The sequence below is a fragment of the Spinacia oleracea genome, chromosome 6 (genome assembly GCF_020520425.1).
Source record: "Spinacia oleracea cultivar Varoflay chromosome 6, BTI_SOV_V1, whole genome shotgun sequence".
Lineage (NCBI taxonomy): Eukaryota > Viridiplantae > Streptophyta > Magnoliopsida > Caryophyllales > Amaranthaceae > Spinacia > Spinacia oleracea.
In genome coordinates, this window is record NC_079492.1 from 27,059,031 (window position 1) to 27,081,588 (window position 22,558).

The 22,558-nt window shown below is 34.3% G+C and overlaps 2 protein-coding genes across 5 annotated transcripts; one reads left to right on the forward strand and one right to left on the reverse strand.

The window, feature by feature from the left end:
* Window positions 1-3,832: 3,832 nt before the first annotated feature.
* Window positions 3,833-10,882, reverse strand: LOC110784029 (OPA3-like protein). 2 transcript variants are annotated; one of them, XM_056833581.1, is made up of 4 exons: window positions 10,484-10,882; window positions 9,059-9,193; window positions 7,320-7,406; window positions 3,833-4,486 (listed from the first exon to the last, which is right to left on the reverse strand). In XM_056833581.1, the coding sequence occupies exons 1-4, from the start codon at window positions 10,610-10,612 to the stop codon at window positions 4,301-4,303; spliced, it is 537 nt and encodes a 178-aa protein (XP_056689559.1). In that variant the 5' UTR covers window positions 10,613-10,882; the 3' UTR covers window positions 3,833-4,300. The 2 variants fall into 2 exon arrangements, with proteins under 2 accessions (XP_056689559.1, XP_021844125.1); XM_021988433.2 differs by having other exon boundaries at window positions 3,833-4,462; window positions 10,484-10,877.
* A 4,694-nt stretch (window positions 10,883-15,576) lies between these two features.
* On the forward strand, window positions 15,577-17,494 carry LOC130463935 (protein transport protein SEC16B homolog). 3 transcript variants are annotated; one of them, XR_008924164.1, is made up of 5 exons: window positions 15,577-15,880; window positions 16,483-16,610; window positions 16,693-16,801; window positions 16,878-17,055; window positions 17,220-17,494. XR_008924164.1 is itself a non-coding variant. In XM_056833230.1 (4 exons), exons 2-4 carry the CDS (start codon window positions 16,573-16,575, stop codon window positions 16,971-16,973), a joined length of 243 nt encoding a protein of 80 aa, XP_056689208.1. In that variant the 5' UTR covers window positions 15,579-15,880; window positions 16,483-16,572; the 3' UTR covers window positions 16,974-17,494. The 3 variants fall into 3 exon arrangements, 1 of the variants encoding a protein (XP_056689208.1); XM_056833230.1 differs by having other exon boundaries at window positions 15,579-15,880; window positions 16,878-17,494; XR_008924163.1 differs by lacking the exon at window positions 16,878-17,055 and having other exon boundaries at window positions 15,587-15,880.
* The last annotated feature ends 5,064 nt before the right edge of the window (window positions 17,495-22,558 follow it).

A 22,558-nucleotide genomic window follows, 5' to 3' on the forward strand; every position in this document is an offset into this window, starting at 1 on the left:
GGAGTATATAAATTAAATGGTGAATTAATTTTGAGTGTTAAAAGGGGAAGATGGGGTGGAACAGATTGATCGACTAAATATGACAAACAATAAAATGAAAAAATGAAAGAAAAACCAGATTGATGGATGATAAGAGGGGGTGAGAGATGTCATCTAACACACTATAATTTCGCTTTTTTAATACTATGTATAGATTAGTAAAATTACCAAGATGATACAAATATTATTTTTTTAAAATAAAAAATTGACTAAAATTGTGAAGAAATGGATAGGTCGTTTTCGAACATTTCAATAAATGATAAATTTAATTATTTTGAGAATGGATAAGAAAAATAAGGATAACAAACATGTGGAAAACAATTATAAAGTCATGTGCAAAGTGATTTAACCCATTTTGGATCATTTTTTTTGGAATCGTAGTAAGACTCTATCTTAGCGAATAAAGCTAGCCTTCTATTTTGCGTTATTTTCAATATTTTAGTGGAGGTACAAATGCAATATAAATAACAAACGAAGACAGGGGGATTTGAATCTGATATTTATCGGTTATTATACACAGGTCCTCGGTGCAATTGTTTTGAATTGGAAAAGCACAATATAAGTTCATGAGAGGGGGTTAAAAGAGTGGTGCGTGGTGAAGGCACGACGCAATCTTCTTTACTATATAATAGAAGATACACCAGGTATGACACGTGTCACGTTCTGGTGAGTTTTAGTATATTTAAAAAAAAAAAAAATTAAGAATCTTTTAAAATATCTGATTTCCTGATTTTTTTTTTCTTATTCTTTCCTTCTATTTAATGTAATAGAAGTATATATATATATAATAAATTATGATTTCATGTATTACGACAAGGATAAAAAGAATATATATTATTACCCAATCTATATTTGATATGGTTATCAAATCAATGCCATATCCAAAAATTTGGATAGATCGAGGGTACGGGTACGGGTATGGTTACGGTTACGGATATTATTCAATTCCAAAAGAAAATTATATCTAATAATTGTCTGATAAGTTTATTTCTTATATTTTTCCAACTTAAGTATTTTTGTCGAAACGCTAAACTCCTAACATCTCACTAATCACTTTACAATCCAAAAAATAATAATTTTCTCTGATTTTTCCAACAACCGTAGATAAAATTTGATTTTATTTTATTAAAAACTTCGTTGAATAAATTATTCAGAACAGAGAAAAAAAAAAATCTCATCCGATTGCACGGGACTAACCTAGTATAGTTAAATCCGTTGTTGATAGCTATTCAAAATTTCCAAGTTCACTTGTTTTGAACTTAGGTTCACTTGTTTTGAACCATGGTTAAGGCAAACGTATACTTCGTTTTATCTTTCTTTTTTGTTACCCACTTATACAAGTATATTTTTTCAATAAAATGTTGTTTCGTAACATAAACTATTGATGTAAATATGTAAGATTTTTTTTTACAAGAGTAAACATGTAAGATTGTATTACTTATTTGAAATGAATATTCTCTATGTCTCTTTCTTTACAAAAAGTTTGATTCGATCTTTAGAGCATTTATCTGACGTTCCTTTCTTTGTGGCAAATTAACACTTTTGTAATAGCATATACAAGTAGATTTTTTTGTAACTAGTTTCCCTTTATAATTAAGATATTAACTTCATGTTCTGTTTTATGAAAAAGATTTATTTTCAACAAATAAAATATTTACAATAGAAGTACATCAACAGAAGAAAATAACAAAGTAGTTTGCAAAATAGCTACAGAGCAAAGTTCAATATAAGTTGTTAAACTATTTCAGCGCGTCTCTTGTGTGACCAGCCACACCATCAACTTGATGGTGTAACGCATTCGCGCAACTCCCTTACGCGCAGCTACTATGGAGAACTTTATTAACTGATGTTACTTTACTTTCTATGTTGTGTTACTTATACATTGTATTCGTTGTTAATTTTCTTGTTTTCCTGCAGTTTCTTGAATTTCATTTTAGAGGTTCCTTGCATAGACTGGTATTACTTGATCGACTTTCTATGCTGGTGTTACTTATACTAACTCCGTTCTGCAATAGATGCATCGTTTCTCATTTGAACATTATTCATCAACTAACTTTAACAATCATTCTTTCACATTATGTAAGAATAAACATAGTCAAGTGATATCTTGTTAAATTCATATCAATGCGAGGATTTCAAATATCAGTTTTTATAATTGTTACTTACACATAATTAGAGATATTAATGTTCAAAGAAGCGTGTTGGAATACGTGAAAAAAGAAATGATAGAGTATTGTGAAACGGAGGTAGTACTTTGTATTCGCGGTTATTTTTCTTGTTTGATTGCAGTTTCTTCAATTCCATGTTAGAGGTTCCTTGTATAGACTGGTGTTATTTATACATTGTATTCGCTATTACTTTTCTTGTTTTATTGCAGTTTATTCAATTTCATATTAGAGGTTGCTGGTATAGACTATTGTTACTTGATTTTCTATGCTGGTGCTACTTTTAGTTATTGTAGTTTTTTCAATTTCATGTTAGAGGTTGCTTGTATATACTAGTGTTGACTTTCTATGCTGATGTTACTTGACTTTAATCGAGGAGTGGTATTAGTTGAGAATGCAAATTTATGAAAAAAGATTACCAAGTTTGAGACAAAATTTTACCATTGACATCATGATATTAATTTCTTGTCAAATAACACTTGGATTTATTCTCATTCCACGGTTTATTATCAACTACCAAACAAGCCGTTAGATTTTGGCATAGTGGTATAGATTGAGTGTAAAAATATACGATATATCACATGTTTAAATATTCCACTACCCATTTGTAATCTGTAATTCCTTGCGGCTCATTCAGACCCAACAAAATAAAAAAAATTGCGAATTACTTGTTATTTTTCAACAAAATGAAAATATTTTAGCAAGTATGTAATGACACTTTCTAACATCTTGCTGGGTATTTGTTGATGGGAAATTAACACCCTTCATTCCAATTGCATTCTTAAGCAACTAGTCTTATATGCACGTTATGCATGCGAAGATATAGAAGAAAGCAAAATTATTTTATGTAGAAACTTTATTTGCAAAAGTTTCACCGAAAAAAAAGTAGACATCAAAATAATTGGAGAATGGAGTTTTATTATGTTTGTTTGATTGAATTTTGTTTAAATAATTAAAATATAATTTATTTTTGTGACATTGTCAAAATGTGATATAATAAAATACTGAAAAGGATAAAATAAATCATGTGATTAATATGGAGTATATTTGCTTGTGGTCAAATATTTGATTGTGACTTTCCCTTTTTTATTTTTGACTTTTAAGTTGTAATTAAATTTGATTGACTGATCCAGCGTTTTAGACTTTTCTATAGAGGACATACACAAAATCATTTACGATAATGACCTAATGATTTCCCTTATCGAATAGAGATTAAACAATGTAAAATAACTTACCCTAACAATCCTCTGGAAAAAAAAATACTAGAGTGAGTCAAACCTATAAGTTTTCTATGTTTTTTGTTTAACTAATACGTACAGAGTAATATTTAGTCTGATAAATAAGAATCCGTCGGACCGTCTTTTATAAGAATTACACCTCAAGAAAGAAGATTATTTACAAATCGTCAACATTTGACTAAAAAGTAAAGGAATAATTAACCTCTGAGAATCAATGCCTCATCTAGTTGCAATAAATATCTAAATTATCACATACTTTAGGTCCAACAAATTAAGGATATGATGCCTATATGATCATTGAATAATAAGTGGGTTTAATCAAACAGGTCATTAATTAGCAGATTCAACTGTACCAAAGGAAAAAGAGACACCCTAAACCATCCATCTGTATCACATAACTAAGGCCAAGCAAACCAGTATAAGAAAGGAATAAAGAGTCCCCTCCCACTAAGTCACTAACCAGAACCATTTTATTCTCTACTGTTCTTCGGTACACCGCCTCGTAGTTGAAATTGGAAAGTTATATGCCCCTCATTCATGTGTTTAGGCATAAAAACACCATATGCTCTTGTAACTAAACACATGTAGCCTGATTTGTGCACACACAGACGCTGTCCTGCACGTTAGAGAACTGGTTTGTAACAGATAGAGAACAGACATGTGCTCAGATGACAACTGAGGGGGTAAAATTGCACTATAGTTTGCTACTAATTTACAGGGTTGGAAAGACTCAAACTAATAACTGGTCACTAACAATGAGCTCCTAAAATAATATACAGAGAATATGGCAAAAGTTTAAAAAATCAAGAAACAAATGGCTGTTAAAGAATTTATCCAACAGATAAACTATCAGTCAGTTCAAGCAGCTTGTGCTGACTTTTCTGTTCCCGATTGACCAAAGAATCTGAAGTTGAAAAATCCAGTGAGGCCTTGTTGCTTTGATTGCTTCTCGAGTTCCATGATTTTGCGCTTAAGTTGTTCAACTTCTTTGGACAGTGCTTCGTCTCTTTCTCTCAATGCCTGCATAATTAAGCAGGAAATTCCCTGTCAAGCTTGAAATTGGGTACATCATAAGAGAAGAAAATAGAAAAGAGACAGAACACAAGACATGAAGGTCAATTAAGCTGATATATTCTAAAACTTCCACTCTTTTGTTTCATTGGCAACAAAATTAGGCCTTATGCTTAAATGTAGATGGTTTCAGGTCTATAATTTGACAGTTAATCATTAGCTAGAAGTAGAAGATTTTGAGATTGAGAATAATGTTTGAACTCGTCTCCTAATCCTAATCATAAAAGTATTGCCTCATCACCAAACAAAGGGGCCTTACAATGCAGAATCAATCACCAATCTTCACAATCAACGATCTGAAGCCTCAGAAAGTGAACAAAAGGCACTTCAAAAGTTCAAAGGCATTTAGGGAATTTAGCTTTTGAAAGATAGGCCACTAGGTTCAACCTTTCTGGTTCAAGAAAGCAAGCTAAATGACAAATTTTGACGGAGAACATTTATCCTAAGGTCAATATCATGTCATCCAAAAATCTAAACTGATCATGAAAATGACATTGAGGGCCTGAAAAAAATATGATATTCCTGTCAAATCTCATCATTGCCATTACAATTTACAAATTTAGTCTTACAACATACTCAAAGCCGGTACCACAAAGGAATAAAGGTTTCACAGGAAGAACCAAACGAGGCAATTTCATGAAAAAAGGGGGGTGCAGAATCATCAACAACCAAAATAAAATACATGGAAAAATTGTTTAGTCTCTGATTATTAATCCAAATTGGATTCAAACTCTACCTGAATAAAGCAACTTGAATTTGACACGAACTGAAGTTGATCTAATTTAAACTAACCCGGGAGTTGGACTAGTATTGATCATATTATCACAATAAGGTACTCTCTCCGTTCCTTTTTGTTCTTTACGTATTCCGTTTTTGGCGATCACTTTTATTCTTTACTTTCGGAATGTTTCATTTTAATATTCCACAAAAAACTGTGCCCAAATTTAATAAAATACTCAAACATTGAATTCACCTGACCATTCCTTCATTCCACTCACCTCGTTACTTAAAGCGTAAACCAGAATACTATTTAATTAAAAAAATAAAGAAATCAAGGCGCTTTTTGTTTATGCCTAAATTCGTGTGCATGATACCCAACATAAAGAATAAAAAGAAACGGGGGAGTAAATGATTATTGACACGGATGTAATCCAAACAAAACTAAACAAAACTAATTCAAACTGAATATTTTAAAACTGAATTAACTCTAACTGAACCCAACTTGAATCTGTTGCCAGGATAAATTATAAAACACATATCAACCATTCACAATATCTCGTCATAATAGTCACCTTGAAGTTTAAAAAACAATGTCATTTTTTGAAAGTCAAAGAGCATCTTCTCAACCTCACCAAAATATGAAAGTATCACAGTGGAGGTGCTCATATAATAAACCAAATGACTAAAGGGAAAAGCACCAAAATAATACCATTATATCAACACTTTCCACCCCAAGAATTAAATCAATTCCAAGATCATATGTACATCAACACCAACCCCAATGCCTCTAAAATGGCTCCTTCTTTGTGAGACGTATAGGTGGATCAGATGTACGCACCCGTAGGCCGTAGCCTAGAAACAATAGAAAAATCTTCCAGCAGACCTTAATCTATCAAATGCAACGATACACAGTGCTTTATAATAAAGCAGCAGACCCTTAATCTATCAAATGAGTATTTTTAATATAGTCTTACTATAAACCAAAAGTTCAACTGTTCCTGAGGAGTGAACCTTTGACTCCATACTTACAGAACAGACATAAAAGGTGAGATTTTCCCAATTGAAATTTACAACCATTACCATTTGGAGGACATAAGATCTTCAATAGATGAACTCTAGCTGGTTTTTGTATATGTTCCACAATAACATTACTCCACAATAATGTCCATTGCAAGTATTTTTCAACAAGATAACAAGAAGACTACTACAAGGTCCAAAAAAAACAAAAACAAAACTAATGGTGAATAGTAAGACCATGGAGTGGGTAGTGGCACCACAAAAACCGGTATGATGCAGAACGAACATTCTGGCGACACAGCCCAGCACAAGGCACACCTTGTAGGGCATTGCCTGGACCACATTTCGCACAGACCAGCACCTCATTCCTACATTCTCCACTCATGACCAGTTCAGCGGAGCACATTTCTACTGTTACAAACAATTGCCTTCTGTTCCTAAAGTTTACATCTAATGCTGAACAACTCTGTCCATGAGAATAACAGCTGTTGCATTTGGCTTAAGCTTCATGATTATTATTTTTTTATTTGAAGTGGGGGGGTGGATCTTTTTCAGACAGTTAATCAATGCAGTTCATACTGTCATCTCAGATACAGAGCAAGAATAACCTACATTTTGAATGCCACTACTTCTCTGTTAGAGAAACTAATATGTTTCTAGGTTAACAAAACAAAATCTGTTCCTTCAAAAAGAATATCTAACAGATGAATTTGAAATTTCCAACTCCAAAACCGACACAAGCCGTATTAATATATCCATGTACACGATAATTGAAGTAACGATTAAGTGGATCAAACATCAGAATTCAGAATGCATACAGAAACCCTCAGTAAATCAACCAGTATAACTTATTTCATTGAGATGAGAAAGATAGAACATACACATTTTACAGTAGTTATTGTCTGAATTTGTTGTACTTGTTATTTATGCAATCGGCAGCATTGTTCAACGTCGATTAATTCATTCCATGTTTCATGGGAGGCACTCACAGCCAATTATAAAAATACAGGGATATAAAAATCTATCTAGCAAGAAGAAAAAAGTAATAAAATGTGATTCTTTACATTACCTCGAATTCTTTCATACGTTTCTCCTCCTTTTTTGCTTCTGATTTTGCGCTTCTTTGCACCTCAAATATCACAGCAGCTCCAGCGACCTGTGTAAGTTTAGGATGTTAGATAAAAATATTTATGGGAATACGAGAGGTCTGATGATAATCCAAGTTTCACATGTCTGTTCCACTCCAATTAAACTGATGCATTGACTTATGAAAAGAAAGTAGTATAGGACTATAATTGCATGGTGTCTCTAAGACTTATTACGAACAGGTGATAACTTGCAATATCGAGACTACAGCACATTCAAGAATATAGAGTATTTGAAAATTTGACTGACTTGCAATATATATAGGTACAAGCTAACAAAAGATTATGAATTATCAGATACAAAAGTACTTCTCTTCTATTATCCTAATGTAGAATCAGGGAGCCACTCCATGTGATGCTTGAAAAGATACTTCAATAACCCGAGTTGTCCAAACTATCTCCACCAAGTGGAGGACTCTATCCATATCTTACAGGATTGTCATGTAGCTCAAAGGGGTGTGGGATGAAATTCTAACTGATCAGTCCTTGAGAGTTGGAGATTTCAAGGCCTGGGTGTTTACTAATGTGCATAGTAAGGAGAATAGAGGAGGGATGCAGTGGAACATGTTATTCTCTTTTAGTGTGTTTTGAGTTGTGGAAGCAAAGAAATAACTTGATCTTTAACCAAATACAAGTCAGGAACCCATTACACTCATCACAAAAGCTACCAACCTCGCTTGGGAATTTCTAGCTTCGAGACCCGTTCTTAAATGGGATTCCAAAAGCAAATGTATGCCATTAATTCAATTCAAGCGGAACTAGTCAGTATTTGGATGGGCTTCAATGTGCGATACGAGAAAAATGTGATAAAATCTTGATCCTCATTGACCGTCAGAAGGCTATTGACCTCTTAAAATTGCAAACTTTTGGTATTGATATATACTACGAGTTGTTAATGCAATGTAGGGAGTTACGCCATTATTTCCGAGGGCTTGAGATTTGTCACATTAAGAGAGATCGGAATCAACTTGTGGACTGCTTACTTGCTTAGCGAAGAAGGCACAGAGCCAATCTTTTGAAGTCAATGTAATTAGGCATTTTCCCCATCCCCCTAGTTATTGTTTGAACCTACATGTTACGGATTGTAATAGGCGTAACGCCATAAATTAACTCTTTATTATGTTGTAATATATTTCTCCATTTTCACCGAACAAAAAAGATAAAAAAGGAAGTCAGGAACTACAGTCACTGATAGTTAAGTTAGCCTGTTCATTTCACGATGTCCAAAAGTGTTCCCAAGGATTTATGTGTGGCTGAAGTTACAAAGTGAATTCGTGAACACATGTATCATGCTGTACAAGGGAATGTATTGAGATTTATAGATGAAGATCATTGACTAGGTTCTTCTGTTAGACTATAACTATAACTTCCTGTCATTGAAGATAATTCAATAGGACTGCAATTCTTTTACTCTGTACTTCGTTTTAGAAAAAGTTGAATGAGATAACAGTAGTCAAACTTTTCCTTTCTTAAGATGTTTACATTGTCTATTTTCTTTAATATAAGCAAATTGTTACCATTTTTTTTATAGAAAATAAGCCAAGTTCAGCTGCCTTGATTTGTCTTCGGTGGGCATATTTTATCCCTCAATTTGATGCATGGCTCCTTCACTAAGACGAAACTAGATAATAGAAAAGCATTAGAAACAGAAGTGAAATCTCACCAGAAAGATAAACATTTCTCCAAGAAGATCTGAAGCGGCCTGAACAGCACTCTCCTCATTCAATGGGCGAATTTCAACATCTGTTGCGTGGCCATAAATGCGCCTTTGCAGCGTAGTTGTGAACCGATGATTTACCTAGTTTCAGCAACCACAACAAGAATGTTACAAGCTTTACATGGAAATGCTGTCAACAAAAACATCATCCACCTGCTATTACTTGCTCTTTTACAGTTTTACATATTCCAATATGACACTGAACATTGATGCAGGAGTATGTTTACTAGAGAATATTAATTTCTAGTACATACTTGCATTTCTTCATATCGATTGATTCGTTTTGTTATGATATAAGTTTATAACTACTAACAAGGGTGACAAGTTACTAAGGGATTTCATGAGGGTCTAGCACTCTAGCATAGCTTCATATTCTCTTAGTGCCTTGATGTCCTAAAATACTCTTGGGAGAGCAATTCTAACAATCAAGGTCAGTGAGGGTTGCTCAAAATTAATCTTGAGCATTTAAACATGGGCCACTACCAGCAAAACAATTATTTGCAAACTACAGATAGGCATTGTGATCGATGATAAATGTGGAATAGATTGTTGAGAACATCATGGATGTATCAAGCAAAACACAAGTTAACATAAAATTGCAAGGCAACAGTTGTACATTGTCAAAATACAGGAAAAGGAAATCTTTCAAAGAGGTACCTTCTGCATTGCGTACATTCAAGTCATAACTTCTTTCAAATTCCCCAATTTAGTTCATTTTAGGAAGGGGAATTCCTCGCACTTTTATCTAAAGAACATCTATTGTGATACAGGTCCAATGACCAATGTTGATTTACGCGAACTCTTATGGATTAACAAGTTTGTGTTAATCACACTAACCCACTAAATTTACTCCAATTGTCCCACCTTAATAGGCCACACTTGGTTCGAGGTCATTTTAAAGAAATTGTCTTAAAAAACACAATTACCCTTATAATTGTCATAAACAAGCATAAAAAACCTATAAGTAATCATGAAAAGTGGCTTACTACTCCTTGTTTCGTTTCAGAAAGTCCCAAGATAGAAATGTTGCCTATTAAAGTGGAACGAAGTGATTATCAAACAAAAGCATTATCAAATGACACAACCCACTAATTCTTCTGTTCAAGACTATAAGGATAAAACCCATGATTTCCCTTCAACAATTTTACCAAATTCTCATTGATCACATCACATCAATTTTACTAAAAAAACAGAAATATTAACATAATCATCAAACACTAAGCTAAAAAAAACCATCACGAAATGCGCAACATCAAAATTGAAAACTATCCACTAACAAATCAGTGCCATAAACCAAAATTCAACAAAAACCCAGAATTCAAACAAACAAATTAGTAAGAAAAAACTGAAAGTATTAAGGAAAATAAAAACCTGAGCAAGGCTAACGATGAATTCACGAAATTTAGGGTGCAAACCAGCTTGTCGTTTGAGACGGCTTGCAATGGGTTTACTTAGAGTTCTCAATGCGAGCGTCCCAAGCTTGATTACTGGAAGAACCATTGCTGTATTTGCACATAAATTCTTGTGGGTAATTTTGTTTTTCTGAAAGGTAAGTTTGAGTTCACCAGGTGTTCGACGTTTTGCTTGAGAGAGAAGACATCGTGAAGGAAAAATGGCAGAGAATTGTGTGTTTTTAATCAGAGTCTTTAATTTGCTCTGTTTTCTTGGGGGAAAAGTAACGATACATTTTCGCGCTTTTGTAGAATGGGGGCTGGGTCAAATTAGTGAGATGGACGTAGGAAAGACGCTGTTTTTATCCTTTTTGTTGTTCACAAATCACAATCCCAGGTTTTCATATCACCCCTCAAAATAAATTTATTTTGAGTAAATAGGTTTGGAGGTCCCTAAACTTTGCCAAAAGGAGCAGTTAGGTCCCTTAAGTTTTAAAAGGAGCATTTAGGTCCCTCAAAATAGATGGAAACAGCTACTTTTGTTAACACCGTTACATTTTCTGTTAAGTTCAATAAAATAATAATAAAACCGCTTTAAAGAAAAAGAAAATTAATTTACACGTGTATAAATAAATGAAAACAGCTGATTTTAATTATGACTTAGCTTTTTCAACTTACTTAGCTTTTTCATATGACTTTTTCTCCATTTACACGTTTCACCCTTTATATTCCCCTTTTCTAGGTTTTTCCACAACTCTTCCTAATCAAATCGAATTTAGTGAGTAACCCAAGCAAATTTACTCTAAATTTTCAGCAATTATCGCCATAAACTTCAGCTAATTGTTGTTCTTCCACAACTCTAAAGTTTCAAATTCTCTTCTCCCAGATGTCTGCTACTACCACTAGTTCTTCTTCTACCTTTTTCTCTCTCTTTCTCTCTCCTCTTTTATTATGGATTCTCTTCAATCTGCTTTTCTTTCTTAATTCCTGGATATCTCCAACAATTCCATTGTAATTTCACATTTTCACTGATTTTCCCCTTTTTTTGTTCCCCTGTTTTTTTTATTTATTTTGGGTTGGTTTCGATTTTTTTTCTTATTTATTCTGGGTTGGTTTCAATTGAAGAAATTCTGGGTGGGTTTCGTTACCACATCGTGACCCACACCCCTGCTCCCCCATTTTCTCTCTCCTCCCTTTCTGAAAAAAATTGATCTCCGATCTCATTTGGGGAAACCACTTTCTTCTTCATAATCCCATTCAATAATTCTGAGAAAAATAGTTACTTCGATATTTCAAAAATTACTCCGTATTTCAAAAGATTGTTACCAAGAAAAATAGAACGATGATGATTGATGGTGATCATGATGAGGATCAACGATGATTGATGGTGATCATGATGAGGATCTCAAGCTCAAGTTGATAGATGATTATTGTGATCTTTGAAGGTGCACGATTATTGTGATCTCAAGCTCAAGTTGATAGATGATTGATGGTGATCATGATGAGGATTACAATGGAATTTTACACTTAGACCCCGCATTGTTGTTTGATCCACAAGGTTATGTTAGCTAGCTAGGCTGTTGATAAGAATATATTTGAAAGAGTATGGTTGAGCAGAGTACTAGTAGTCGTAGGCTCGTTAGATTTCATGTATGAGTTGCTGACTTGCTGATTAAACATGAGATTGAAGACGATGATGATGATGATGCATGGAGTTTATGGGTTTGAGCTCGGATGAATTTTACCGGAAATGTAAGTTACTTGGGTGTGCACACAAGGTGTTTGATAAATTGTCTCTAAGAAATGTTGTTGATTAACCTATGCTTGTTGGGTGTGTTAATTTGGGGGATTTGATTAGTAGGAAGCTTTGATCCTTTTTTTATTATTTATTTTATTAAGTGTTGAATAATTTTGGTACAAATGGCCTTGTTAAATACTTTGAACTGCTAGTTTTTTGTAAAAAGCTAACTTAAAAGGGTTTCCCTTTATTTAATTATTATTAATATGTAAAAGTAACTGTTATTTTGTCCTTTTCTGCCTTTTATATTAATTTGCCTTTATTTTTAATTCATTTAACAGACGTTAGTAACAGAAGTCAAAAAGCAGCGGTTTCCATCCATTTTGAGGGACCTAAATGCTCCTTTTGAAACTTGAGGGACCTAACTGCTCCTTTTGGCAAAGTTTAGGGACCTCCAGACCTATTTACTCAAAATTTTACTAATAAAGTTTGATATCCACGGTTGTTCACAATTTCTCATTTAAAAACAATACGGTTGTTCACAATTTCTCATTTAAAAACAATAAATATCGTTGACTGCAGTAAAAGGTACCAAGAGTATAATTTAAAAGTTATATACTCTGTATCTTGAAAATAGTTACACTTTGATCGGCATTAGTTTTAGGAAAGTGAGTTGAATTTGTTAAAATAAGATGAAAGTAGAGTAATGAAAGAATTATTTATTATAGTAAACAAACGACGTGAGTAAGTGTAGGGACCACAAGAAAGAGAGCAATATTAATATAATTGGAAGTGGGGACCAAGACATATCAAAAAAGAAAGTGTATCTCTAATCTCTTCGTACTTTGTACTCCCTCCATTCCCTTTTGTTCTTCCCCTAAAGAATGTTGGGTGTGGTTTAAGAAAACTGAATCTTGGTTTGTATTGGGATATGAGTAATGATTGGGTGTAAGAATAATGATTGAGTGTAAGAGATTGAATAAAGTAAAGAGAGAGAAAGTATTAAATTAATAGGGAGAAAAGTAGATATTTTATTAAAGTATTGAAATAAATCAACATACATTTTCAGTCACATGGGCTATGGGACCCATCTGCTGTTACATGGACCAATCAGAAACAAGTGAACAATGACTCACGTTTTTTTTTGGCTGGAAATTTTGCCCAAACAATTGATTTTCAGATTTCCCTCCAAATTTTTCCCCAAATAAAAAAACAGGGGATTTTCATTTTCCCTCCAAATTTTTGAGGGGTTGAAATAGTGAATTCCCTTTATAAATAGGGTCACTTTCCCCCCACAAAAGACCAAAATCTGACTCTAACCAAGTTCAATAAATACAAGGAAAACACCAAAATTTCTTCCTCAATTCAGCATTAAATAGCAAAAAAACAGGGGACTTAATGGCTTCAGATCAAGAGGATGACGATTTCCTCGGATTTTCTGAGGATGAAGGCGACGACATTAACTCCGATTCTGACTGGGAGGAAGGTGATGATGCTGCTGACTTGGTACAAGCTTCTGAAAATACTGCTGCTGATTTTGGGGACTTTGGGTTTAATGAAGATGTACCAAACAGCACTGAATATGTACAACAAGTACCAGAAGTAGAAGGGGAAGGGCAGCAGCAAAATACCAACTTTCAAGAGGTAACATTTCTTTTTGATTTGAACTTCCCACCACCATCAGAAAATGCATCACCTCATCATCATCAAACAGCAACACAAAGAACAGATCATCATAAGCCTAGGACTCCTAGAATAAATAATGAATTGAGGCTTGAAATTTTGGTGTACCTGCTGAATAGAAAAATTCCAGATTCAGAAACTCTATTATTTGGGACAATAAGGGATGCAGCCATAGAATTTGATTACAACAGAAAAACCATAGGGTCAATATGGGACAAAGTAAAGAAGCAGAAGGCAGCAATGAATTCATATGTGGTGGAAAGTAAGTATCACAAGTGTGGCAGGAAAAAGGTTCAAGTCACATATGACTCTATTGCACAAATAGCCATGGGGGACAGAACATGCATTGTAGATCTTGCAAGAATGCTCAATTTGGGACCAACAACAGTATGGAGGCTCATCAAGAGGAAAATTATTAAGCCACACTCAAGTCCCTTGCATCCAGGCATTTCAGAAGCATGCAAAATGGCAAGGATGAGGTGGGTACTCAGACTAATATTGGATTACACTATACCACAAGAACCAACATATTACAGCATGTATGACTTCATTCATATTGATGAGAAGTGATTTTATTTGACTCAAAAAAACCAGAGAGTTTATCTTGCAAACAATGAACCCTATCCACATAGAAGTACAAGTTCAAGAACCAAGATACCAAAATTCATGTTCATGGCAGCAGTAGCCAGACCAAGGTGGGGTGAAAATGGGAATTGTGAATTTGATGGTAAAATAGGCATATTTCCATTCACAAATGTAGTTGCAGCCAAGAGGACATCAAAAAACAGAGTAAAGGGAACCATTGAAACAAAGCCAGTGAAGTCTGTGAATCAAATTGAAATAAGGGCAATGATGATCAACATGCTAATTCCAGCAATCAAGGCAAAGTGGCCACCACATGAAGGGGAAAAGGTCATCTATATTGTTCAAGATAATGCAAAGGCACATATATTGCAAGATGATCCTGAATGGCAACTACACTACAAACAAGATGGGTTCACTTTTGTGTTGACTCAACAGCCAGCAAACAGTCCAGATTGCAATATCTTGGACTTGGGATTTTTCAAGTCCATTCAATCACTTATGCACAAGAAAATGCCTAAAACTGTGGAGGATTTAAGTGAAGCAGTGTATGATTCTTTTAATGAGTTGCATCCTAAGACATTGTCTAATGTGTGGATGACATTACAGTTTGTTTCTAATGAGATTCTTAAACACAAGGGCAACAATGATTACCAACTTCCACACAACAAGAAGAAGATTCTAGAAGATGAAGGCAGACTGCCAGAGCAAGTCAAGGCACCTATATGGGCAGTTAATGAATGCATGCAACTCTATGATGAATGGAAAGCAAACCAGTGAAGCAAAGAGCAAACAATTAGATAACTTTCACTACTACAAAAATGGGCAAAGAGACCCTAAAGAAAAGACCCATTGGTTGAGATAATGGGTCTCTTTAATATAAAAGACCCAATATTTGAGATAACGGGTCTCTAATGAATGAAATAAGACAACCTAAACTAAATTAAGAATAGCAAGAGACCCGTTATTTGATTTAACGGGTCTCTAATTTACCATAGGGCCCACATTCTCTCCACCGAAAATAAAAAGGGAGAACTAAAAGACCCGTTATTTAAAGCAACGGGTCTCTCCATGCGGAGCCACGGATTTAAAAAGAAGGAGAAAAGGAAGAGACCCCTTATTTGTTTACCGGGTCTTTTGCTCTTCCTTCTTCAAATCTCCCCACAAATTAAATGGCAATAAATAAGGTCTTTTCCATCTCTCTTCCTCCATACCACACCTCTCGATCTGAGAGACCAAAGTGTAGAAAATCTCCGCGATGTTGGAGAATCCAAGGTTCAACGCTTCAAAATATTCTCAGATCTAAACCAGAAGAAATTATGGCATATGCTAATTTTCAACCTCGAAGAGTTCATCGCTCTAGCTATTTTACAGGTCTGTAAATTTTAGCTTGAATCTCTGATTTTCTGATGTTTTTTTTCGATTTTGTTTGAACTTCATGGTTATTTTGCTGCAATTGTGTTGCGTTTTTTTCTTGTTTGTTATGGATTTCACGGAATTTAGGGTTTTTTTTTTAATTGTACGGTTATGTGTTGTGAGATTAGGGTTTTGAGGGATCGACCTTGAAGAGGATTTGAGCGAAATTAGCAGAATGGTTTAAATGTTTTTAAAGGTAATTGAGGAACTAGTCAGAATACGAGTGAATTAGGTTAGTTTGTCTATTTCTTCAGCGAAATTAGTACTGTGTGAATGCCAGAACTATTGTTATAATGTGATTAGTCATGCTTAATTTTGTTAGTTTTTTTGTTTTATTTGAAGTCTACCAATTCCGTATTGCTATTGGTTCTACAAATGATGGATTTGTACCCAGCTTGAATCATTTATGTGAATCATTTTGGTTATAGTAGTCTTCTACTGTTGATATTGTAGGCAGTTGTGTATTCTATGCTTGTATCGTAAATCTATGTCTCTGGAGTAAAATAATTAGTAGTAGAGATGATCAATAAGATACCGTCTTGTTTTGGTTGTTACTGCAGAGAACATAGCTTTTTGAATATGCAAAGTTTCTTGGGAACTCTCAGTTTTCTCTGCTTCAACTCCAGTCATACAAACTTGTATATGCGCACATGTTGGCCGAGGTTGGAAGGATTTCGGATTCATTGAAGTATGTACTGGAGCCTTTTTTTTTTTTTAATTGAATTTTTTTTTATCTTTTTGCTTTGCTTTAACATGATGGCATAATTCAGATACTGTCAAGCTGTTTACAAATCTCTCAAAATTGGACGATCACCGGAAGAAGATACATTGAAACAGTTATTATCATCTCTCGAAGAGAGGATTAGGACACACCAACAGGTTTTCCCTCATGTTTCTCTAGTTAAGAAGTCCAGCGTGCTGTATAATGTTTTTAAACATTTTTGTATGTTTTCAGAGTGGATATGCAGCTAACTTGGCTCCAGGAAAGATAGTGGTTAAATTGCTCAACTTTTTTGATAGTACAGTTCATCGCATTGCTCAACTTTTTTGATAGTACAGTTCATCGCATTGTTGATAGTACTGGTTAAATGTGTTTCCCAAGACTGTTGTGACTCACGAATAATCTGCCGTAGGTGATTTTGATCTACTTACCTCTTGATTTGTTTGAGTTTTCAATTAAATAGCTATCTCGACCTCTATTTTGGTGTTTTAGTTCCAAAACTCTTTCAGAATAGGCATTTGTTTTTATTTTGGCTCCTCCAAGTCTTATTTTGTGTTTCCTCGTTTCATGAACAAGTGATCGGGCTGCTGATGAGTCTCAGAGCAATCAAGTGAAAAGAAAGAAGATGCTGACCAAATAAGTAATGGTATTGGGAGCGCTGCGGTGCAAGTTTTCCAGGTACAATCCGATGTTCTTCTCAGACATGAATTTAGTAAGCAAGTACAAGAGACAGATTATTTCTGAACCACATATACTTGCAATTGCATTTGTGTCGTTGCTTCAGGTTAAAAATTGTTTGAATGTATGTTGGGTGAAAAGGAAGAATAATAAGAAGAAAAAGGCTAACACAAGCAAGCAAAAACAGAAATACAGTAAGTCTAAGATTTTGTTTTCTGTTTGTATTTATGTATGCATTTTGCAATGTTCTTTTTAGAATCTGGATTAACAGTTGACTGCTACATAGTATATAACGAGTATGATAAAGAAGTTGCTACTTTTCCACTTTGGCTAAATGCGTTATTCAATCGAATTTTTTATGTTTCAAAGATAAAGTTTATAAACAGGCTTATAGTTCTATTCTATACTTTCAGGATTTCTCTAAATTTCCAATACTTGATTTATAGAGCTGAGTGAAAGCTTTCTTTTAGTTGGTGTTACATGAGCATCTGAATCTGTACTTATGGGGATATGAATCAGGTGAAGAAGATCTTAAAACTTTACACTAATGAAAAATATGCCCTTACAGTAGATCAATGGCAGAGGAAATATTTCGAGATTTTAGTCTCTTTCAATGTATGTTTAGATGCAATCCTGTTTTGTGCTGATGGTGGGGTTTTGAACCTTTGATGAACTGAAACTGTCATGAAGATCACGTTTCCTATGTCTTGAGTCAGGAAATGATCCTCTATAATTTTTGTAATTAACCAAATTAATTAACATTAGTACCTTGTTGATAATAAACAAATCAATATGAGATCTCTTAGCAAAATATTGATTTATTTTTGCTTTAGTTTGTTAGTCATCACATTTCCTGATTGTGTGAAAATTGGGTTTTTGCATTTCTATGAATTCTTTGCAACATAGTTTTGAACTTAGTTTTTTTTATTTTATTTTTATAATGGTTGATTTTACAGGTAGGTGCCACAAGTTTGCCGGTTTTGCAAAGTGTGGCAGGCTTATTGGCTATATGAACATTGAGATGATTCCATTAAAGTTTGTGAAGCATTAGAGGAAAACTTGATGAATATGGAATGCAGATTTGACAATTATATGAAGTTGCTTGAGGAGGAAGGATGCCAACACACATAAACTTAAGCTGAATGTACCCAAGGAACCCTTAATTGAGTTTGATGACTAACTTGAATCGTTGATTGTAGTGAAAGTTGAACCAAGTGCTCATATTTCAATTCTCCATTATAGAGTGGCTAATGGCTAAAGATATGTTCTGTCATGAATTATTTGTTTTTGTAGAAGGTTTTTATTGTGACACAAGTTGTAGAAGATTTTGATGAAATATTTATTTATTTAATTGTTTGTTAATAAAAATATTTTGTCATTTTTGTGTGTAGTTCATTATTGGAGCGTAATAATAGTGGTTAGTGCGCAGACAGAGATGCAGGGTATTGTTTTTTTTTTTTTTAAATAAAAATATTGCAAAGAGACCTGTTATCTTACCTAGTGGGTCTCCATAAAACGAACAAAGAGACCTGTTATCTTACCTAGTGGGTCTATGTGAAACAAACAAAGAGACCTCATATCTTAGGTATGGGATCTTTTCCCTTTCTGAATTAATTTTTCCATGCCTTACATAAGAGACCCTCTTTCTTACTTAAGAGGTCTTTTTTTTTTTTACAAAGAGACCCCCTCATATGAGGGGGTCTCTTTATCAAAGAGACCTGTGAGATAGAGACCCCCTCTTAGAGGGTCTCTTAGGCCCTTTTGGAAGGGTCTCTTTGTTTATTTTTGTAGTAGTGTTTTTGTGTTTTGGGGACATGTTTTTAAATTGACAAGTAAAACCAATGTGTCACTTTTGTAAGCTTAAATGCAAGCATAACATGTAGGCAAAACATTTTGTAAGCATATCTTTTGGAAGCATCAATGAATTAATCTCATGTTTAAGTTTAGTAAAGTTTTTTTTCATCATTCTTATTCACATCAATATAGACTAATCAAGGCAAGGCAATAAACAAGGAAGAAGTACATAACAAGAACAAGGCAACATTGGCAAAACATGAACAAGGCAGCATTGGCAGAAAAGAACAAGGCAGAAGAGGTAAGGCAGCATTGGCAAAACAAGAACAAGGCAGCATTGGGTAATTAAGAACAAGGCAACATTGGCAAAACAAGAACAAGGCAGCATTGGCAAACCATGAACAAGGCAGCAGAGGCAAGGCAACAAATAGGCAGCAGAGGCAAGGGGACTTGCAAACATAAAGACCATTCAATCTAATTGTTATTCTCAGTTACAAGTTGGTTTTCATCATTGAATCTTATGACATTAATATCCTCTTGCCTAATGGAGCCAATTACTAACACAATTTAAAAAGGTTAAGGAAACTGACTCCATTAAGCAAAGGATACTAAGGGCCTAAGAAACTCAGGACATACAAATTCACAACTATAAACACATCGGCTTCGAAGTGGAAAGAAAGAATAAAATCACATCATTTTCAGATGGAAATTCTTCCCACTCCGAAACCGATGCGTCAAAAGAAGTAAAATTTGACTCAAACAACCATTTCATCATTGATAACAAATGAAAGACAAGGCAAGAACAAGGCAGCAGAGGCAAGGTAGTGAATTACAACATGAATGATCAAGGGGACATAAAACTCAGGACATACAAAATCGCAACTCTAAACACATCGGCTTCAAAATGGAAATAAATAATAATATCACATCATTTTCAGATGGAAATTATTCCCACTTTAAAACCGATGCATCGAAAGATGTAATTTTGACAAAAACAATCAATTCATCATTGATAACACATGGAATATGCCTCACATAAACAAAGAATCATAAATATCTCAGAATGTCCCCAAAAATCATTGAATCAAACCCTTTCCAATTAAACTTAGCTCCTGAAAAACATCATGGATGCTAATGGTGCATGAGTTTGATTGAAAAACATAGGGTTTGACACTCATAAAATGAAGACTCATCACAGATCACAAGGCATAAGTACATAACTTTATCACATCACATCTCTAAACACATCGGCATCCAAATGGAAAGAATGCATATCCCATCATTTTCAGATGGAAATTCTTCCCAATTGGATGCCGGTGTGCCAAAAGATGTAATGGACAAGGAAACAAGAACAAAGCAGCAAAAACAAGGAAGAAATGAACAAGGCAACATTGCACAAGGCAAGAATGCACAAGGTTTGAATCTCAGTTAAGTTGTTTTACATCATTGACAAATTTGTTTCTAAATGATTTACAACCTCATCACCAATTTACCAAAGGGGATACATGATCACTCAATGATGTGATATGATCTGTATTCCCTTTTGTAATTGGTGATGAAGGACATGTTTAGAAACAAATATCTTAGATTATCAACACATACATCACAGAATATTAACACTAACATCATTGAATATCATTAACCCCACAATCATACATGTTTTGCAAGACATGAATTGCCTCTCCCGTCTAATGCCAGTTTATATGTGAAGGATTCAATTTCATTGTATCCTAACACATTAAAACTGGCAAAAGACCGGAAAGCCAAAATAAATCATTAACACAACATATATAACATGACATAAGATCTCAGAATGTCCCCAAGCATCATTGACACAAACCCTATCCCCTAACACTTAGCTCCGGAAGAGCATCAATGATGCTAATGGTGCACAAGTGTTATTGGAACATTGGGTTTGAGTCTCAGCAAATGAAAGACTCATCACAGATCAAGCATAACAATAACAATCAACAATGCATCAGATCACCATGAACTGATCAAAACATAGGGTTTGAACCTCATCAAATGAAAGACTCATCAAAGACCTCCACTGATTCATGGGACATGAAGCATTAAACAGATCATTAACATGTAGGGTTTCATTTCTCAGACATATTGACACACATCATTGATCAACTAGTTTCAATACTATCATATCTTTAACGTTCTTCTGCCCAATGGAATGATTGATATTCACATTTGATTGTGTGAAATGACATTCACTCCGTTGGACAAAAGAAGTTAAAGGACAATTATTAAAACAAAGATCTCAGAATATCAACAATCACATCATTGAACATCACAAACCTCCTAATATTGATCTCAGAATGTCCCCAAGCATCATTAAAACAAATCCAAACCACAAACACTTAGCGCCCGAGAAATATCATTACTGATACTAATGGCAGCACGAGCATTTGTGGTTAGTAAGACTTGTTCCTCAGCATTAAAAAGACTCATCATCGATCACAATAAATAAAGGGACATTACTTTATCCTAAAGGGACATACTTGGACATTAAGCATTCAACACAAGGCCACATTGAGAGGACTTAAATAACTCAAACCCTATCCCCAAATTATATTCATTTCATGCCTTTACTAATCCAAAACATGGTTATACTGATCAAATCTCATACTCACCAAAGCATCATATTTATCATACACAAAACATACCATAAAACAGGGGACATTAAGCCATCAAATCATGTTCATCACACAGACAACATTCCACAGCATTATTAAAACCATATGGCAACACCATCATCCAATCATCATTATCAATATCATTATACCAACATCATTATCTAACATCAACATCCATACAACTAATCACAACATCATCATCCAAACAACAACACCCCTGGCCAACAACAGATCACAGTTGTTGGCATCCACCTTATGACTCCACAGCTAGCCAGCATTCAATAAAATTTAAAAGGGAGAAAGGAGACAGACTTATCTAAGCATCATCAGATGTTGAAGCCGAGTTTTTTCCCTTTTCAACTTTCTTTGAGGAGGGATAACCAGATGAAAGTTGCCCTGGAGACCCAACATCATCACCATTCTCATTTTCACACTCTCCAACATACACCAGATCAAATGAATCAGACCCACTTGGTTCCTTGCAATCAATAGGGGACAAACAACATGATTAGTGCCATCATAAAATAACAGGGGACCATGAATTAAAATTAGATCAATATTTCACTCCATTATCAATAAAAAATTAATCCGATTTAATCAAACAACTCAAAATAAAGTTCCAAATAATTTCAGATCACCATGGTTACCACATGCAATGAGATAAATGAGAGCAAACCACACAATAATTCCATTAAAATCCAACAAATATTGTAAAAATCAAAATAAATTTCCAAATACATCCAGATCCCATTATTGACCACATGCAATGAGATAAATGAGAGCAAACCACAAAATAAT